Source organism: Anguilla anguilla, chromosome 1 (genome assembly GCF_013347855.1).
Source record: "Anguilla anguilla isolate fAngAng1 chromosome 1, fAngAng1.pri, whole genome shotgun sequence".
In the NCBI taxonomy this organism is placed as follows: Eukaryota; Metazoa; Chordata; class Actinopteri; order Anguilliformes; family Anguillidae; genus Anguilla; species Anguilla anguilla.
The window spans coordinates 87,167,062-87,187,522 of NC_049201.1; the positions used below are offsets into that span (position 1 = coordinate 87,167,062).

The 20,461-nt window shown below is 45.4% G+C and overlaps 2 protein-coding genes and 7 non-coding genes across 10 annotated transcripts in view; 8 read left to right on the forward strand and 1 right to left on the reverse strand.

The window, feature by feature from the left end:
• Window positions 1–6,880, reverse strand: part of LOC118212978 (pumilio homolog 1-like) — a 22,859-nt gene extending 15,979 nt beyond the window's left edge. Inside the window, exons 1-5 of one of the 2 annotated variants that reach the window (XM_035391571.1) lie at window positions 6,772–6,880; window positions 3,624–3,934; window positions 3,444–3,512; window positions 2,020–2,122; window positions 1,100–1,287 (exon numbers count right to left, since the gene is read on the reverse strand). In XM_035391571.1, coding sequence (XP_035247462.1) covers window positions 1,100–1,287; window positions 2,020–2,122; window positions 3,444–3,512; window positions 3,624–3,923 — 660 coding nt within the window. In that variant the 5' untranslated portion in view covers window positions 3,924–3,934; window positions 6,772–6,880. Of the gene's footprint in view, window positions 1–1,099; window positions 1,288–2,019; window positions 2,126–3,443; window positions 3,513–3,623; window positions 3,935–6,771 lie in introns of both variants that reach the window. The other variant, XM_035391562.1, reaches the window with a different exon arrangement.
• A 1,719-nt stretch (window positions 6,881–8,599) lies between these two features.
• Window positions 8,600–8,671, forward strand: trnaa-ugc. Its single transcript has one exon. It is a non-coding gene; the product is annotated as a tRNA-Ala (tRNA).
• Window positions 8,672–9,225: 554 nt separating this feature from the next.
• trnaa-ugc lies at window positions 9,226–9,297 on the forward strand. Its single transcript has one exon. It is a non-coding gene; the product is annotated as a tRNA-Ala (tRNA).
• An 814-nt stretch (window positions 9,298–10,111) lies between these two features.
• On the forward strand, window positions 10,112–10,183 carry trnaa-cgc. The gene has a single exon. It is a non-coding gene; the product is annotated as a tRNA-Ala (tRNA).
• A 313-nt stretch (window positions 10,184–10,496) lies between these two features.
• Window positions 10,497–10,568, forward strand: trnaa-ugc. Its single transcript has one exon. It is a non-coding gene; the product is annotated as a tRNA-Ala (tRNA).
• A 555-nt stretch (window positions 10,569–11,123) lies between these two features.
• Window positions 11,124–11,195, forward strand: trnaa-ugc. The gene has a single exon. It is a non-coding gene; the product is annotated as a tRNA-Ala (tRNA).
• Window positions 11,196–12,001: 806 nt separating this feature from the next.
• On the forward strand, window positions 12,002–12,073 carry trnaa-cgc. The gene has a single exon. It is a non-coding gene; the product is annotated as a tRNA-Ala (tRNA).
• Window positions 12,074–12,395: 322 nt separating this feature from the next.
• trnaa-ugc lies at window positions 12,396–12,467 on the forward strand. Its single transcript has one exon. It is a non-coding gene; the product is annotated as a tRNA-Ala (tRNA).
• A 2,173-nt stretch (window positions 12,468–14,640) lies between these two features.
• LOC118210839 lies at window positions 14,641–18,089 on the forward strand. The gene is made up of 5 exons (XM_035387298.1): window positions 14,641–14,726; window positions 15,183–15,497; window positions 15,809–16,063; window positions 16,597–16,726; window positions 17,979–18,089. The coding sequence occupies exons 1-5, from the start codon at window positions 14,690–14,692 to the stop codon at window positions 17,986–17,988; spliced, it is 747 nt and encodes a 248-aa protein (XP_035243189.1). The 5' UTR covers window positions 14,641–14,689; the 3' UTR covers window positions 17,989–18,089.
• The last annotated feature ends 2,372 nt before the right edge of the window (window positions 18,090–20,461 follow it).

The following is a 20,461-nucleotide window of genomic DNA, read 5'->3' on the forward strand; positions in this document are numbered from 1 at the left end:
GCCCAGACACTGCATAAACATGCCCACACACTGTATAAACACGCCCACACACTGTATAAACACGCCCACACACTGCATAAACACACACTGCATAAACACGCCCACACACTGCATAAACACACACTGCATAAACACTCCCACACACTGCATAAACACGCCCACACACGCCCACACACTGCATAAACACGCCCACACACTGCATAAACACGCCCACACACTGCATAAACACACACTGTATAAACATGCCCACACACTGCATAAACACACACTGCATAAACACGCCCACACACTGCATAAACACACACTGCATAAACACGCCCAAACACTGCATAAACACGCCCACACACTGTATAAACACGCCCACACACTGCATAAACACACACTGCATAAACATGCCCACACACTGTATAAACACGCCCACACACTGCATAAACACACACTGCATAAACACGCCCACACACTGCATAAACACGCCCACACACTGTATAAACACACCCACACACTGCATAAACACACACTGCATAAACACGCCCACACACTGCATAAACACACACTGCATAAACACTCCCACACACTGCATAAACACGCCCACACACTGCATAAACACACACTGCATAAACACGCCCAGACACTGCATAAACACACACTGCATAAACACACCCACACACTGCATAAACACACCCACACACTGCATAAACACGCCCACACACTGCATAAACACACCCACACACTGCATAAACACGCCCAAACACTGCATAAACACGCCCACACACTGCATAAACACACCCACACACTGCATAAACACACCCACACACTGCATAAATACGCCCACACACTGCATAAACACGCCCACACACTGCATAAACACGCCCACACACTGGGAGGGAGGGGGAGAGAGGGAGTGGGAGGGAGGGCGAGAGAGGGAGTGGGAGGGAGGGCGAGAGAGGGAGTGGGAGGGAGGGCGAGAGAGAGGGGAAGAGGGATGGAGAGAGAAAGGGAGAGTGAGGGAGACTGAAAGAGTGAAAGACAGAGGGAGTGAGAGAAAGAAAGTGGAAAGAGATGGAAAAAGAGAGAGGGAGAGAGAGAGAGAGAGACTCACGAAGGCCCCCTTGCGCAGGCAGGAGTGCAGCTTTTCCGCGGGGGAGGAGCTCAGGACGTACTCCACCATGCTGACGCCCAGCCCCCCGCTCTCCGACCGCGGAGACAGCACCGCCCCCACCTCGCTGCTGCCATGGAAACCCTGCCCCGCCCGCCGCTGTACCATGATGGGCTGCGACACAGAGTGATCTGAGAGACGCAGACAACGTTACAGCAGCGTTAGAGCAATGTTAGAGCAGCGTTCGAGCAGCGTTAGAGCAGCGATAGAGCAGCGTTAGAGCAGCGTTAGAGCAGCGTTAGAGCAGCGTTAGAGCAACGATAGAGCAACGATAGAGGAGCGTTAGAGGAGCATGAGAGGAGCATGAGAGCAGCGATAGAGCAACGTTAGAGCAGCAATAGAGCAACGTTAGAGCAGCGTTAGAGCAGCGATAGAGCAGCGATAGAGCAGCGTTAGAGGAGCGTTAGAGGAGCGTTAGAGCAGAGTTAGAGCAGAGTTAGAGCAGAGTTAGAGCAGCGATAGAGCAGCGATAGAGCAGCGTTAGAGCAGCGATAGAGCAGCGTTAGAGCAGCGTTAGAGCAGCGTTAGAGCAACGATAGAGGAGCGTTAGAGGAGCATGAGAGGAGTGTGAGAGCAGCGATAGAGCAACGTTAGAGCAGCAATAGAGCAACGTTAGAGCAGCGTTAGAGCAGCAATAGAGCAGCGATAGAGCAGCGTTAGAGGAGCGTTAGAGCAGCGTTAGAGCAGCGTTAAAACAACTGAACGTTAGCGGAACATTAGCACAAGCATAATCAGGCTGATATAACATCAGTCCTGTTAGCGAGTCCCCACGGCCTTTATACAATGGCAGCACAGCGTCAACACTGACGCCAAGTTAATGAAACATTAGCACAATGTTAGCAACAGTAAGCAGGGCGGGCTACCTGACGCCCCCCAGGCGCTGTCCCGCCATTGGTCCAGGAAGATGCCTTTTGGTCCATCTTTCGCCGAATCGTCCGCCTCCCAGTACTTCTTCCCTGGCAACAGCTGCTGCGTTAGACAGAGCGGAGAACAAGCTAGAGTTACACCCCTTTACACTAGAGTTACACCCCTTTAAACTATACACTAGAGTTACACCCCTTTAAACTACACACGAGAGTTACACCCCTTCAAACTATAAAACTATACACATAGCTACACTAGAATTACACCCCTTTAAACCTATACACACAGCTACACTAGAGTTACACCCCTTTAAACTATTCTGTAGAGTTACACCCTCTTAAACTATACACACAGCTAGAGTTACACCCCTTTAAACTATACACTAGTTACACCCCTTTAAACTACACACACAGCTACACTAGAGTTACACCCCTTTAAACTATACACACAGCTACACTAGAGTTACACCCCTTTAAACTATTCTGTAGAGTTACACCCTCTTAAACTATACACAGCTAGAGTTACACCCCTTTAAACTACACACACAGCTACAGTAGAGTTACACCCCTTTAAACTATACACACAGCTACACTAGAGTTACACCCCTTTAAACTATACACTAGAGTTATACCTCTTTAAGATATACACACAGCTACACTAGAGTTACACCCCTTTAAACTATACACTAGAGTTACACCCCTTTAAACTGCACACACAGCTACACTAGAGTTACACCCCTTTAAACTATACACACAGCTACACTAGAGTTACACCCCTTTAAACTATACACTAGAGTTACACCTCTTTAAGATATACACACAGCTACACTAGAGTTACACCCCTTTAAACTATACACTAGAGTTACACCCCTTTAAGTTTTACACACAGCTAGAGTTACACCCCTTTAAACTATAACACACAGCTACACTAGAGTTACACCCCTTTAAACTATTCTGTAGAATTACACCCTCTTAAGCTATACACACAGCTAGAGTTGGACGGAGTGTGGCGCAGTGGGTAAGGAACTGCGCTTGTAACCGAAAGGTCGCAGGTTCGTATCCCGGGTAAGGACACTGCCGTTGTACCCTTGAGCAAGGTACTTAACCTGCATTGCTTCAGTATATATCCAGCTGTATAAATGGATACAATGTAAAGTGCTAAGTAAAAGTTGTGTAAGTCGCTCTGGATAAGAGCGTCTGCTAAATGCCTATAATGTAATGTAATGTAGAGTTACACCCCTTTAAATTATACACACAGCTACACTAGAGTTACACCCCTTTAAACTATACACTAGAGTTACACCCCTTTAAGCTATACACTAGAGTTACACCCCTTTAAGCTATACACTAGAGTTACACCCCTTTAAATTATACACACAGTTACAGTACAGGTACAGTCCCTGTAATCCAGTTCCACTCCTCACCTCCCCCATGGCTCTCCCCTCTAGTGCCAGTGCCTGGAAGTCATGGTTCAGCTCATCCATTGACCGCACCTGAGGACCACAGGTACAGCCCTGAGTCAACCCCACAATCAGACACACACCTATTTCGTGTGGGTGTGGTCAGATTCACCTGGCTGTGGGAGTGGGTGTGGTCAGACTCACCTGGCTGTCAGAGTGGGTGTGGTCGCCGGTGGGCCAGCGCTGTTTCCCACACAGCTGCTCCCCATGCTGACGCTGGAAGAAGTAGTCCACCATGGCGTCGTCCTGGGAACGCCCCGCCCCTCCTGCCTGGCCAGGTGGGGCGGACTGTGGGGCGTGGCCCACCTGGGGGGCGCCCGATCCTGCTGTCAGCACCACGGGCATGCTGGGAAGGCTGGCGTCGAGGGGGGGCTGTTTCAGGTGGGGGCTGAAAGAGTCTTGCCAGAGCACAGCTTTCCTCTTCAACACACAGGCAACGCTCATTCCCCCTGCACCTGTAACACAGAGCACCTGTTACACACACAGGCAACGCTCATTCCTCCTGCACCTGTAACACAGAGCACCTGTTACACACACAGGTAACGCTCATTCCCCCTGCACCTGTAACACAGAGCACCTGTTACACGCACAGGTAACGCTCATTCCCCCTGCACCTGTAACACAGAGCACCTGCTACACACACGCATGCACACAGGGGGGCTGCTAAATTCATGCCCCCCTGACAGTGCAGAAGCGATAAAAGGTTTGAATGTGCACTGAAGTACCAGCCTCTTATAGCCACCATAAACAACACACCTAAACACACACACACACACACACCCATCCACATACACACACACAGGCATGCACGTGCACACACACACACACACACACACAGGCATGCACGTGTACACACACACAAAACGGTGGCATGCACACACAAGCAGGAATGCACACACAAACCTACACACGCATTTACAGCTTATGAAAGTGAATCAGGTGCTTAGTTTAAAAAAAACAGAACCAACAACAGTATCATTTCACAGATTTGGTGAGGGGTACCCTTTAATGATAGAGACTTGTATCTTCCAATATGACAGCTTTAAAACACAAAAGTAGGTAATGACACCTCCCTCTGTAAGCACAGCCATCACTGTCCTTCCCTGGGAAACAGCACTGTCCGTCCCTGAGAAACAGCACTGTCCTTCCCTAAGAAACAGCACCGTCCTTCCCTGAGAAACAGCGCTGTCCTTCCCTGAGAAACAGCGCTGTCCTTCCCTGAGAAACCGCGCTGTCCTTCCCTGAGAAACCGCGCTGTCCTTCCCTGGAAAACAGCACTGGCGCAGCTAATGAAAACAGCATGGTCTGTACCTGCACACAAATACAAGGACCTGGACACAGAGGTAATGCCACTGTGAGAGAGTGTGTGAGTGCGAGTGTGTGCGTATGCATCATTCCGTACAGGGGCACTGGCCTGGGGCATAATTCTGTACAAAGGTACTGGGCATCCTTCCATGCAGGGGCAGTGGAACACTGGCGGTATGTGTGACACTGGTGTTAAAGCCACACCCAAAAACCCCAACATGTAACTGAGTGTCACATGGGATCAAATCACCATGGGGACATCCCCCAAGCCTCTGGCCAAAACACACCCTTCACCCCCGATCCACACTGGCCTGGCATGCCTTACTGGAGTCCTCCATCATTCAGAAAACTCACCATAACAGCAAAAGCAACATCTGCTCATACAGAACCGATCCAGTTCACACCAAACACCTCACCCTACAGACTTCACAACATCACGACTGTTCAACTCCGACTTCAGGTGCAGTAAGAAGGCTGCCACAGGCCAACCGCAGTTTGCAGGATTTGCACAAAACATTCAATCATCCACCACTGACTCAGCCATTCCCAGTCCTGGCAGGCACTGGTCCAGATAACTCAGTCTCTGTTAAAGGCGAACTGTACCTTTAAAATATGTACCAGCAACAAGTGAAAGAAACAAACCCAATTGACACAATTCCTGCGCATACACCCACACAGACGCATGTGCACGTACACACACACACACACACGCACGCACGCACGGACATGCGCGTACCCACACACACACACACACATACTGCTTAGAGCACACCAGCACACAAACCCTCTGTGCACTTTACACTCCTTACACCCTCTGCACCCTGGGTAGGCAAACACAAACACATGATAACCACGGAGAGAAGACCCCATCCATGTCACACAGTGCAAGTACTGCACACAAACCCAGCGCAGCTCAATATCCAGGTAATCACAGAGGAGACGCCACAGGTTCCCTTCTCACGACATAGCCAATGACATCGCCGACACGGCAGAGGCTTACAGATACACTGCAAACTCAAGCGGGACTGAGCGAGTATCATTAGCAAAACGGGAATGCCCGGCTTGTCACATGAAGCATGCATTAAGTGTGTCAGCTCGTCATGACCATCCGAGTATGGGGTCTTTAACGCCACCCTCAACCCCGCGGTAAGGAGCTCATGTTCAGTGCCAAGACCGCTCACAAGAAACTCCCCCAGTAAGTCCAACCGCTCATCCAGCTTCCACACCAGCATGTTTCATACACTCCATACCCCGCAACCTTACCAACAACACAAGGCTACGAATTGCACAGTCTAAATCAAAATAAAAGTTTAATGACAACAAAGCTAGCAAGACAGATAAGGCTGCTGTCGTCCAGCAGACTAGCGAGCAAAAAGACAAGCAACATAACTACGAACCGAACACAAACAGCGCAGCAAAATAAAACTGCAGTCAGCGCGGAACCTGCTCTTTTTACCCGTTTTCCCCGAGAGAAGGACACAGTGTGAAGCCGGTGAGTGTTGTGGTTGCTGTGTTAAGAAGCTAACTGGCTAACCAGCTATCATCACACGGCCTGGATTTGATGCACAACACAGCCAGTCAGCGGAGGGGCAAAGCCATCGATAAACTCACAAAGCCTGTCAGAACAATGCATGGCCGAGCAGTGTCTTACAGCGCGCAGGCGGACAAATTGAGCCGCACTGCCAGGCGCGTATGCCCGCGGTCGGGCACAGCGGGGACCGGGCCAAGCGCTTTCGCAAATGCCAGCAGGAGCTGCTATGGGCACCGCTCTGCTGCCGGTCTGCTGCAGCAGCAGCAGCAACAGAGGCCCCGGACCGTCTGACAGGAAGACGGGATCGAGAGAGGAGGAAGAGACGAGAGAACAGGAACAATGGATGAAAAATATTCTAAATAATATAAAGAATCCGCATATAGTGACATCGCTTGGAGCACAAGTCCCTTTGCGGATCAAAACCCACATCCAACTAAAGCCGGACACTCAACTTACAGGCAGAGGAGGTGGATGGCAACGGATTTCAGCCCCAAAACTCTCCAGCTCCGGGAGCTTTCATTCCGACAACATGGCGGCTAGGGGCTGGCGGCCGCGCTGCATGCCGGTAGTCTTGAATCACGATAGAAATCAGCTCACATAACTGTAGTGCTTAATTTCAGTTTCTTTCTTTTATTTATTAATGTTTGAAGTATTTTTAGATTTTAGTTTGTTTTATTTCTCTGTGTCTGGTACATATTCGTCATTACCATTGCGTCACATGAAGAGCTTTATTGGGGAAAATTTTACAGGAGAACTCAGTTTAGGTATCGCAGTGATTATTATCATAAGTAATAGCAAGCACCTTTAATCTCGAATCATGTGCTTGATATTACTTATGATAACGAACAGCCAAATACGTCGTGAAAACTTGACAGGAAAAACTAAATGTCTAAAATTCAATCAAACACATTATAAAACAAGATGAGCAATATTCACAGGGAGAAGTAAGGCCTGGATATTGGTTTATAAGCACAGGTAAATTACACACATGCATTTGGAGCTAGGTTACAGACCTCTCTGTCTTATCCCCCTTCCTCCTTACTAGTTCATCTACTTTCTGAACATTTTTCCATGTGTTGGAATGTGTGGGTAGTTTTGCAAAGAGCATAAATAAATCTAAGATTAGAATGAATTAAATTGAGATAAAAAAAAAGATATTTTAAAAAAGTGTTTGTTTTTTTGTGTGTGGATTAACTGTGAGTGGAGCGATCATATAAGTAATCTAAGGATGCAGTTCAGTGGTTGAGGTATTTGGCCATTGCACTGAATCAGCTATATGTATGAGGTACTGGGTTCAATCCCCAGAATCTCCAGTAGCTTTAGTTTGCCCTTCTCCCAAGTTTGGGATATCATACAGCCTTAAGGCTTTCTGCTTTACCTCTATCAACACCAATACTGCCTGTAAGTCGATGATATAATAGCCATACTTTAAGGCAGGAATGTCCAGTCTTATCTGAAAGGGGCTGGCGTGAGTGCAGTGTAGAGACCTGGTTCTACTTACCAAGGTATTAAGACCGTTTTAGTTAATTAGTTGAATCAGCGCTGTAGTGTTGTAGAGCTGGGCTAAAGAAAAAACTTGCACCCACACTGGCCCTCTTTAGATAAGCTTGGACACCCATGCTTTACGGCAGTGTTTCTTAACCCTGGTCCTGGGGAACAACTGTGTTTGCTGGTTTTTCTTCTAATTATTTAAAAATTAGATACTAATTGCTTTATATTTGACTTTTTAAAAACATCTATTGAAGAATGAATTATCCTCTTGAAGCCACACTGTGCCGGAAATAGCTATATATGCCCTTAAAAAAAAAAAACCCATATTCTAGGCATCTAGGCACCATAAAGGACCATAATGGCTGCCATTAGCCAATGAAGTTTAAAATGGGACCTGCGATAACTACCAGGTAGTCCTATTGAAATTAAATTTGGTATTCATGTTTAAGGGTGGCTCCCCAATATATAGCTGTAGGTATATTCAAATCTATGAATAGGGGGCACTACAAAATCAAAAACTATCTCAGAAGCCAAATGAAAGAACAAAATGAAAGCAAGCACACACGATCTGGGTACTCATGTTATTTGAAATATTAAGTTTGGCAGGAATTCATCAAATTACAATAAAAAACATCTTCCTTTACCATTACCATCACCTCTTCTGCCTGGAAATCCATAAAATAATAATATAACTTTAACGTCTGAAACCCACTCATTGCTGTTTGCGGGTGCATTGATATCATTTTTTCACTGCCTGTGAATGGATTGCATCCCCATTGACCCTGCATGTGTGGGGGATGTAGCTCAGTGGTAGAGCGCATGCTTTGCATGTATGAGGTCCTGGGTTCAATCCCCAGCATCTCCAACAGCTTTAATTTGCCCCTCTCCCAAGATTTGGATATTATACAGCCTTACGGCTTTGTGCTTTACCTCTCACCTCTAATAGCTATATGTGCTCTTTAAAAAAATCCCATATTCACATCCCAAATGTTTTAACTGGTCAGACCCACTTATATTTCATTTACTGTGTGGTTTGTACTATATGGCAAATAATTCCAACTGAAAAATAGATTCAATCACAAACTGACATCAGTTGGCTCTCATTCGCTCAGAGTGTGGAAACCTGAAGCCATCTGTGTGAAATGAATGGAGTTCACTGACAGCAAATGGCAAAAAGCCAAACCTCTGTTGTGCTGAAGTTTAACCACACAATTATGGTGGAAGCCATATTCAGCCACCTTAACTGATTAAGAGATTGACTATGACAGAAGCCTGCGTATACAGAGGTACCCAGTACCCGCTTACACCCGCTCACTGCTGCTTCCGGGTGTATATGTGGATGTATATATATATATGTATGTATATATTGTTTGTTGCCTGTGAATGGAAAATGTTTTGCTCAATAGGACATGATGGGTAGGGGATGTAGCTCAGTGGTAGAGCGCATGCTTTGCATGTATGAGGTCCAGGGTTCGATCCCCTGCATCTCCAGTGCTGCTTTTCTGCAGTGCTCCTCCACTCTAATGCAGTGACACAGTTTTTTGGTCAAAATGAGGAGCACCATCAGGGAACATTGACTCTCAGCTCTTCTCTGCCTTGGTCGTGTGATGTAAAGTACAGCTGCTGCAGTATCTGTTCTAATGAAGAGCTTACTGATACCTTCATACCATGAAGGTCATGGGTATCGCTGCAATCAAATAATCAATACCTCTTACAGTATAGGACCAATGTTCACAATTTAACTACTTAGGTCATTCTATATAGATTTTCCACCATTGTGTTTAAAAAAAAAAATTCATTAAGGTTTTTTTTTTGCTTGTGAACCAATTTGCACCCAAATTGCTCTGCATGCTTCATGGGTTCATTAACCACTGAACTTTAAAATGGGCGGGACCTACAACAAAATATGCGATAACTATGCAGTGCTTTCACCTATCGTAATTAAATATATTTGGTATGCATGCTAAAGGATAGAAAGTAATATAACACGAGGTATATTCACATCAACCAATAGGGGGCAGTACAAACACTAAAAAACTTTTATCTCAGAAACCAAATGATGAAATGAAATGAGAACAAGCACACACGAGGGGACTCATGTTATTTGAAATACTAAGTTGGCAGGAATTCATCAAATTACAATAAAAACATCTTCCTTTACCATTACCATCACCTCTTCTGCCTGGAAATCCATAAAGTAATAATATAACTTTAAGGTCTGAAACCCACTCATTGCTGTTTGAGGGTGTATTGATATATTTTTTTCACTGGCTGTGGAAAATGTTTTGCACCCAAGCTCACAGGAGGGGATGTAGCTCAGTGGTAGAGCGCATGCTTCGCATGTATGAGGTCCTGGGTTCAATCCCCAGCATCTCCATGGTTCTGTGAATTTATCTTTTGCCCATTGCCTGTATTCATCTATGCTGCTGAAGTACCATGTTAGTTTGATAGGAGCACCAAACTAGTGGTGAACATTGATGAGGCACAGCTGCCCAACCCTGTTCCTGCTGGCCTACGATCCCATAGGTTTTCATTTCTACCCTAATTTGACGCACCTGTTTCTACTAATTCGCAGCTCAACAAGGTTGTATATGTGCTGCTTCCGGGTGTATATGTGTATGTATGTATATATATATATTGTCCATTGCCTGTGAATGGAAAATGTTTTGCTCAATAGGACATGATGGGTAGGGGATGTAGCTCAGTGGTAGAGCGCATGCTTTGCATGTATGAGGTCCAGGGTTCAATCCCCAGCATCTCCAACAGCTTTAATTTGCCCCTCCCCCAAGATTTGGATATTATACAGCCTTACGGCTTTGTGCTTTACCTCTCACCTCTAATAGCTATATGTGCTCTTTAAAAAAATCCCATATTCACATCCCAAATGTTTTAACTGGTCAGACCCACTTATATTTCATTTACTGTGTGGTCTGTACTATATGGCAAATAATTCCAACTGAAAAATAGATTCAATCACAAACTGACATCCGTTGGCTCTCGTTCGCTCAGAGTGTGGAAACCTGAAGCCATCTGTGTGAAATGAATGGAGTTCACTGACAGCAAATGGCAAAAAGCCAAACCTCTGTTGTGCTGAAGTTTAACCACACAATTATGGTGGAAGCCATATTCAGCCACCTTAACTGATTAAGAGATTGACTATGACAGAAGCCTGCGTATACAGAGGTACCCAATACCCGCTTACACCCGCTCACTGCTGCTTCCGGGTGTATATGTGGATGTATGTATATATATATATATATATATATTGTTCATTGCCTGTGAATGGAAAATGTTTTGCTCAATAGGGCATGATGGGTGGGGATGTAGCTCAGTGGTAGAGCGCATGCTTTGCATGTATGAGGTCTAGGGTTCGATCCCCTTCATCTCCAGTGCTGCATTTCTGCAGTGCTCCTCCACTCTAATGCAGTGACACAGTTTTTTGGTCAAAATGAGGAGCACCATCAGGGAACATTGACTCTCAGCTCTTCTCTGCCTTGGTCGTGTGGTGTAAAGTACAGCTGCTGCAGTATCTGTTCTAATGAAGACCTTACTGATACCTTCATACCATGGTTATCGCTGTAATCAAATAATCAATACCTCCTACAGTGTATGGCCAATGTTCACAATTTAACTACTTAGGTCATTCTATATAGATTTTCCACCATTGTGTTTAAAAAAAAAATTCACTAAGGTCTTTTTTTTGCTTGTGAACCAATTTGCACCCAAATTGCTCTGCATGTTTCATGGGTTCATTAACCACTGAACTTTAAAATGGGCAGGACCTACAACAAAATAGGCGATAACTATGCAGTGCTTTCACCTCGTAATTAAATATATTTGGTATGCATGCTAAAGGATAGAAAGTAATATAACACGAGGTATATTCACATCAACCAATAGGGGGCAGTACAAACACTAAAAAAACTTTTATCTCAGAAACCAAATGATGAAATGAAGTGAGACCAAGCACACGCGATCTGGGGACTCATGTTATTTGAAATATTAAGTTTGGCAGGAATTCATCAAATTAGAATAAAAACATCTTCCTTTACCATTACCATCACCTCTTCTGCCTGGAAATCCATAAAGTAATAATATAACTTTAACGTCTGAAACCCACTCATTGCTGTTTGCGGGTGCATTGATATCTTTTTTCACTGCCTGTGGAAAATGTTTTGCACACAAGCTCCCGGGAGGGGATGTAGCTCAGTGGTAGAGCGCATGCTTCGCATGTATGAAGTCCTGGCTTCAATCCCCAGCATCTCCATGGTTCTGTGAATTTATCTTTTGCCCATTGCCTGTATTCATCTATGCTGCTGAAGTACCATGTTAGTTTGATAGGAGCACCAAACCAGTGGTGAACATTGATGAGGCACAGCTGCCCAACCCTGTTCCTGCTGGCCTACGATCCCGTAGGTTTTCATTTCTACCCTAATTTGACGCACCTGTTTCTACTAATTCGCAGCTCAACAAGGTTGTATATGTGCTGCTTCCGGGTGTATATGTGTATGTATGTATATATATAAATGTTTATATATTGTTCATTGCCTGTGAATGGAAAACGTTTTGCTCAAGAGGACATGATGGGTGGGGTTGTAGCTCAGTGGTAGAGCGCATGCTTTGCGTGTATGAGGTCCAGGGTTCGATCCCCTACATCTCCAGTGCTGCTTTTCTGCAGTGCTCCTCCACTCTAATGCAGTGGAATAGATCCTGGGTATAAATGAGGACCACCATCAGGGAACATTGACTCTCAGCTCTTTTCTGCCTTGGTGGTGTGATAGCACAGCTGCTGCAGTATCTGTTCCAGTGCAGAGGTAGATTACACTACACTAGTAAACCTTGGCCAATCAGTACCCAATAAGAGGTAAGTGATATGCAGGAGCTAACCACAGCACCACTGGGTAATCGTGAATATCCCCATGCACACACCTTATTGACACCCACGATGCTTCCACCAATGCCTCGAGCCAAACCAAACTTTGGTGAATCATGGTTTGTTTACACCCTGAATCCAGCAAAGCCTGTCCTGTACCCCCTTGAATCCATACCGGTATCGGGTACATCCCCTCCTGACCACGTACAAAAGTGCATACCATGGTCATTGGACAACTACAATACACAGGTTCGATAAGGTACAATACTCATTTTGTACAGCTATTTATAGCCAAGAACACAGTTCAGTTCACGCAGTGAACATTATTCTGACCTAACTTATGCCAAGCCAAACTAGGGAGAAGAACAAGCTACAATATTAGGACAAATACAAATTACTGAAAAGTGCTGGAATGGGGGTACATGTAACATGGGTGTCATGAAAGAGGGGATTTAATGTGAAATTATTCACAGAGTGGTGGCAGTTAGTCCAGGTATAGTCTGAAGAGATGCGTCTTCAGACCACGGCAGAGATGGGTAGTGAGGGAGAGGTTCGAAGAGGGACGGGGAGTTCGTTCCACCGCTGGGGAGCTAGGGTGGAGAAGCTCCGTGATCCCTTTACTCGAGTGGGAGGGGGTGCAGGGCGCCCTGCTGCCGCAGAGCAGAGTGGGCGAGCAGGGGTATAGAACTGAATCATGTCCTGTAAGTAGACGGGGGCCGTCCTGTTGGCTGCAGTGTAGGCGAGGGTCAGGGAACCTGATCCTGGCAGCGACCGGTAATGGCAGGCGTCCTGCCCAGGCGCTTGAGGAGATCTCTGAGTGTCCGGCGCTGCAAGCACTGAGACTGGGGACTGTGGGGGGATAAGGTAGGGAGAGGAGGCGGGGGCAGGTGCCGGTGAACGAGGTAGGAGGGCGCTGAGGTGATCCTCCGCCAGGGCAACGGAAGCATCCAGCGAGTTTGTGTCTATGGCAGCGCACCCAGTGGGCAGTGGCTGTCAGCAGGCTTAGCACAAACTGCTCAAGCATTACATGACATTATGTTACATTACATTACATTACATTATGTTACATTACATTACATTACGTTACATTACATTAAATTACATTACATTAAATTACGTTACATTACATTAAATTACATTACATTAAATTACATTACATTACATTATGTTACATTACATTAAATTACATTACATTACGTTACCTTACATTACATTACGTGCATCTAGCAGACGCTCTTATCCAGAGTGACTTACGCAAGTTTTTAACAGCATGGATTCATTGTAATGTCAAGATGAGCGTGCAGTAGATATACTCTGCCCATAATGGGAACTATATGTAAATTGCATAGGTGTTACTTGTATGGATGAACAGAGGATGAAAAACACGTCCTGTTTTAGCTTTACCAATGGAGAGCAGTGGAGCCACAGTCAGCCCTTGCTCGGTACATATTCGATCTGATACTGAAGTTTTGGTTGATTCCATAGAATCATTGATAAAGTACAATATTTTCAACTAACAATATATCTCAGCAATGATGTTATTTGTTCTCTTTCTCATTTCCGTGGTTTCTGTTGTAATATGGATAGGTTAAATTAGTGGTCATATAATAACAAAAAAGCTAATATATAATATATGATGAGTAATATACAAAGCAGTCACTTTACAATGGACATGTATTAACAAGTATAAATGTATAGATCTAGAATGCTTTTACAGCACTTGCTCTTTAAGATTGGAGTTTACATATAAAGTCCATAATGGTCATTCTCAGCTATGCAATACTGTGGTGATATGCACAGAAACTGAAATACAAACAGGAGGTAGTCAGCCACACTGCAGCCTCTGCAATCTTCACGTGAGATAAACTTCCTGTGTGAAGTTTGTGAGCTAGCACAAGTTGAGAAAGGGAAATAACTCAACCCACACAGAGCCTTTTATTTTAAAGCCCCCCTACCACACACACACCTTAACTGCTACAGAGGAAGTCACTGATCTCTCTCATACTGAAAATGCTCGTCCTGTTGGTGTCCACACTGCTGTCCTCAGGTACAGTGCACTTCATCTATTTATAATGTGCATTTATATAATAGGTCACTTACTTCTTATTTTATGTGGTTCATTCCTCTTTATCACCTTTGTCACCTGCAAAGCAACACTTGCTTCCATCTTTTTGATTTCTGTCTATAGGCACATTTATTTGGTTGGCATTTTATACTTAGTAAAGATTCATTAGCATATTTTTCTGCTCTCTCATGCCAACGAACAGCATTTACGTCCAGAAGGGATTATTAGTGCCGTGCCCTGTTGAAGATACTGGATTCTTAAATTTGGTCAACTCCAGGAGCATTGAATAGGCACTGGCATAACAGGAATAGAACATAATGTGCAACAATATCTTGTAACTGTATGCTTGCATTTAATGGTATAATGTGTGGCATATAGTATCTGCAGAACAGCGTTTGATTGAAAGTTTTTAAATGTACATTTTCTGTTTCTCTCCAGTTTCCAGAGCTGAGGAGTCTTTGTTTGTGCGTGAGGGAGGCTCTGTTCGTCTGGATGTGCAGGGATATGAAGAATTACAGTTTCTCGAGTTTCTGTGGACTGTTAATGGCACTACAGCTGTACTGGGATACATTCTTCAGTCTAAATATCTGGAAACATTTGGAGATTATAAAACCAGGACAGAATTTGATGAGAAGAACTTCTCTCTGCTGCTGAAGAACATGCAGGAGAGACACAGTGGAATCTACACAGCAACAACAATTAACCATAAAGGACAACAAAGCGATGTTGCTACCTACAGGGTCACAGTTCAAGGTAGGAATAATACAGTTTTGCTGTCTGTGCTGTAAACAGACAAACAAATGGGTGCAGGAAAGATATGGGTGTAGAATAGATCAACATTAATGCATTTAAATAACAGTGTAATTCTGTAGATAAATGTGACTTCTGAGATTATCATGAGATTATATTACATGACGTGATTTCTGAGATTATTATAACATGATAACATTTGAAATATACAGGATTATTATGACATAACATGATATGATGTAGGAGATCCCTATGAGTCTATATGATGGAATGTGCCACAGCTTTAGCCCTGTGGATTGGTTGTTGTTTTGCAGAGGCCCTGCCCACACCCCAGGTGGAAGTGGCGTTACTCTCTTCTGCTGGAGGGTTCTGTAACATGTCAGTGAACTGCTCTGCTAAAGACACCTGGGCCAGCTACACCTGTGACCACGCCCACTGCACACAGGTAGCAAATACAACCTCGCTGACAGGAGTCAACATCACCGCTACGGCAACCAACGGGACCGTCCACTGCCACAGCAGTAACCGGGTCGACACAGAGACGCAGTCAGAATCCACAAAGGACCTCTGTAAGTCATGTAGTCTGTCTGTGGATAATGCCTGCAAGTCTGTTTGCAAATATTGTGTCTGTATACATTTATCTGTCTGACATGTGTATATGCTTCCCATGCATCTGTGGTTCTGTCAGTTGTTTTTTTATATTTAAGGCTGTAGGCAGTAGTGTTCACCATGGGATATGATTGTAGTGCTTATTCTTTGTAATGTTTCCTGCTTGTGTATGTGTGTTTGTGTATGAATGTATTTGTGTGTATGAATGATTGAGAGTACATGAGTGTGTACGTGGGTGTGTTTTAACGCGTGTATGCAAAAATGTGTGTGTGTTCTTGTGTGTGTGCATATATGTTTGTGTGTAGCATCAGTTGTCTCTGGGGTATTGTGTCATTTCTTGCTAGTTCAGATTTGTCCTGTGACACCTCCTCTCACTGAGTGTGTGTGTGTGTGTGTGCATGTGTGAGTGCTTATTTGTTCATTTGCATGTGTGATAGTGTGTAACAGTAGCTGTCTCTGTGGGGTCCTGTGTGATGTTATTTATTTCCTGTAGGTCCAGTTCCTCCAGTAACACCATCTCCTGGCCTCTCGCTGTGTACACTAAAGTCAGTGCTGTTCTCCTTGGGTCTGGTTGCCATGGTTTCAGCTGTCATCGCAGTTAATATTAGAGAGAGGTGCTGCAGGTCAGTCATGGTCATTCCTGTGTTTACATCTCTCATCAGCAGTGAGCTTGAATCTGACACACTCAGTGACCTCTTAAAAAAGCATCCAAACACACTCACACACTCTACCCCATACTCACACAAACTACCACACACTCACACCCTCCACCGCACACTCACACACCCTACCCCTCTCTCACACACTCCACCATGCTCTACCCCTCTCACGCACTCACACACTCCACCACACTCTACCCCTCTCTCTCACACTCTACCACACACTGTACCTCACACTCACTACCACGCAGTTGCTGCACACTGTGCTGGCACAGTCAATAACCTTTTTAAAACATCAAAAAGGACTGACAAACTCAACCGCTACCACTTTGAAAAATGTCAAATGGTTGCCTGTCACACTGTATTGCACACTCATACACTACACCACACACTCCCACACTGTAATGCACACTCATACACTACACCACACACTCCCACACTGTAATGCACACTCATACACTACACCACACACTCCCACACTGTAATGCACTGTGTTGCACACTCATACTCTACACCACACACTCCCACACTGTAATGCACACTCATACACTACACCACACACTCCCACACTGTAATGCACAATCACACACTACACCACACACTCCCACACTGTAATGCACACTCATACACTACACCACACACTCATACACTACACCACACACTCCCACACTGTAATGCACTGTGTTGCACACTCATACACTACACCACACACTCCCACACTGTAATGCACACTCATACACTACACCACACACTCCCACACTGTAATGCACACTCATACACTACACCACACACTCCCACACTGTAATGCACACTCATACACTACACCACACACTCCCACACTGTAATGCACACTCATACACTACACCACACACTCCCACACTGTAATGCACACTCATACACTACACCACACACTCCCACACTGTAATGCACTTTGTTGCACACTCATACACTACACCACACACTCCCACACTGTAATGCACACTCATACACTACACCACACACTCCCACACTGTAATGCACACTCATACACTACACCACACACTCCTACACTGTAATGCACTGTGTTGCACACTCATACACTACACCACACACTCCCACACTGTAATGCACACTCATACACTACACCACACACTCCCACACTGTAATGCACGGTGTTTCTTGTGAATTTTGGATACGGTTCTAGGGCTAAAATTCTTTATTTCTGTTGTTTTTTCAGAGATCACTAAGGACTGAGAGGACTGAGCATAAATCTGCCGGGGAAGGGGAGGGAGAAATTCATATCTGAAATAACTGTGTGTGTGCGTGTGTATTAAAATTGAGGAAATTAGAACTGTTACACTGCCCTATTTCTATCAGGCATAAAACTATGAGCTAAAACTCATGAATGCATGTAAAGAAAGTAATCCTCCCAATGCAGTGCAGAACATATTTAAAATATGTTAAAAAAAAAATAAAAAAAAAGATATGTTATCCAGGTCAGTATATTTGTGATTACACTCTCCTTTAGAAAAGGAACCATAATTGCAATGATCATAGTGCTGCAAAGCATGTCAACCAGATGAGTGTTATTTTCACACACGCACACGCACACGCACACGCACACGCACACGCACACACCTCAACCACCCCAGCCAATCGTTGGAAGGGAAAACACATGCACAGATTCAAATTAGGGGTAAGCACAAAAGGTTGTGAAAGCATTGCTGTGGTTAATTGTAAGAATTGCTGTGTGTGATCTTAACTGTATTTTAAAGTGTTTTTGGATTTGTATGTGTTTTTGGGTTATGTATTTTTCATGAATCCATGCCATAGATAATTTTTGGTCAGGTGATGGTGTTACGGCTCAAGACTGCAGAGTTACAATAACCGGCAGCCAGCATCAAGGCCAAACACGTTTAAAATACCACAGCGTCCTTCTGCAAAAAAGTAGGCCAATTAATTAGGACATGGTACAATCTGAAACACACAAACAGGGCAAAGCCAGCAGAACAGGCCTGTCTCTCTCAGACCAGAACCAGTCTGAGCTGTCTAAAAGTTAACCAGACAGTAATTCTGACCTCACCCACAATGAAGAAGGGACAGAGAGAGTCAAAACAAAAAGGGAGAAAGGGGGAAGTGAGTCTTCCGGCCCACTGCTGCCTCACCCTGCCTGACTGAAAAGGTGAAAAAAACAACAACCACTGACCACAGTGCCAACAAGCAGTGTTAAATGCTTTTAAATTACATTACATTACATTACAGGCATTTGGCAGACGTTCTTATCCAGAGCGACGTACAACAAAGTGTATAACCATAACCAGGAACAAGTATGACGAAACCCCTAGAGAGAAGTACCGGTCCAAGTGCAGGGAACAACCGCATAGTTCAACTTGGACCCTGAAGGTTAAACTGATTAACACTAACAACGAGAACGGAAACAACGCAGTCTATGGAAAAAATACAAGCAGTAGTTAAGACAGTTAATGCACCTAAGTCACCTACGAAACAGCTGCCTAGTTACAACCCTAAGCTTACAGTCATTTACTGGGGGGTAGGGAGGGATGGGGAGAGGTGCAGCCTGAAGAGGTGAGTCTTCAGTCGTCGTTTGAAATGGGTCAGTGTCTCAGCTGTTCTGACCTCCACAGGGAGGTCATTCCACCATCATCGGGCCAGAACAGACAGGAGACGTGTTCTGGAAGTGCAGGTGCGAAGAGGGGGAGGTGCTAGGCGTCCTGAGGTAGCAGAACGGTGCGATCTGGCTGGCATGTAGGGTTTGAATATCTTGTGGAGGTATGCTGGGGCTGATCCCTTGACTGCCTGGTATGCTAGGACCAATGTTTTAAATTTGATGCGAGCTATAACAGGCAGCCAGTGGAGGGTAGTGAGCAGGGGAGTGACGTGGGAGTGTCTGGGGAGGTTGAAGACCAGACGAGCCACAGCATTCTGAATGAGTTGCAGGGGTCTGGTGGCAGATGCCGGTAGTCCAGCCAGAAGAGAGTTGCAGTAGTCCAGGCGGGATAGAACCATTGCTAGGACCAGGAGCTGGGTTGAGTAGGTGGTGAGAAAGGGGCGGATTCTGCGGATGTTATACAGGAAAAATCTGCATGCCCGGCTTACTGCTGCGATGTTCTTGGAGAGGGACAGCCTGTTGTCCATCACCACTCCGAGATTCTTGGCACAGGGTGATGATGTCACTAAGGTGTCCCCTAGGGAAATGGAAAAGTCGAGGAGGGGAGAGGATAGAGCAGGAATAAAGATTAGCTCCGTCTTTCCCGGGTTGAACTTCAGGTGGTGATTGTCCATCCAGCTCTGTATGTCCCTTAGGCAAGCGGAGATGCGGGCAGGGACCTGTGTGTCTGATGGGGAGAAGGAGAGAAAGAGTTGCGTGTCGTCGGCATAGGAGTGATAGGACAAGCCATGGGCAGATATTACAGGGCCAAGGGATCTGGTGTACAAGGAGAAGAGAAGGGGACCGAGGACTGAGCCCTGGGGAACTCCGGTGGCGAGGGGACGGGGTGGTGATACCTTACCCGCCCAGGCAACCTGGAAGGAACGGTCAGAGAGGTAAGACTCAATCCAGTCAAGGACTGAGCCGCAGATCCCTGTTGCTGCCAGGGAGGACAGGAGGATAGAGTGCTCCACAGTGTCAAATGCAGCGGAGAGGTTTGGAGAATCAGGACAGAGGAGAGGGAGGCTGCTCGTGCGGCATGGAGTGACTCA

Coding starts and splice junctions, on each gene's coding strand:
- LOC118210839 (XM_035387298.1), top strand. CDS start 14,690: ATGCTCGTCCTGTTGGTGTCCACACTGCTGTCCTCAG. Junction 15,498..15,808: donor CTACAGGGTCACAGTTCAAG/GTAGGAATAATA, acceptor GTTGTTTTGCAG/AGGCCCTGCCCACACCCCAG. Junction 16,064..16,596: donor AGAATCCACAAAGGACCTCT/GTAAGTCATGTA, acceptor TATTTCCTGTAG/GTCCAGTTCCTCCAGTAACA.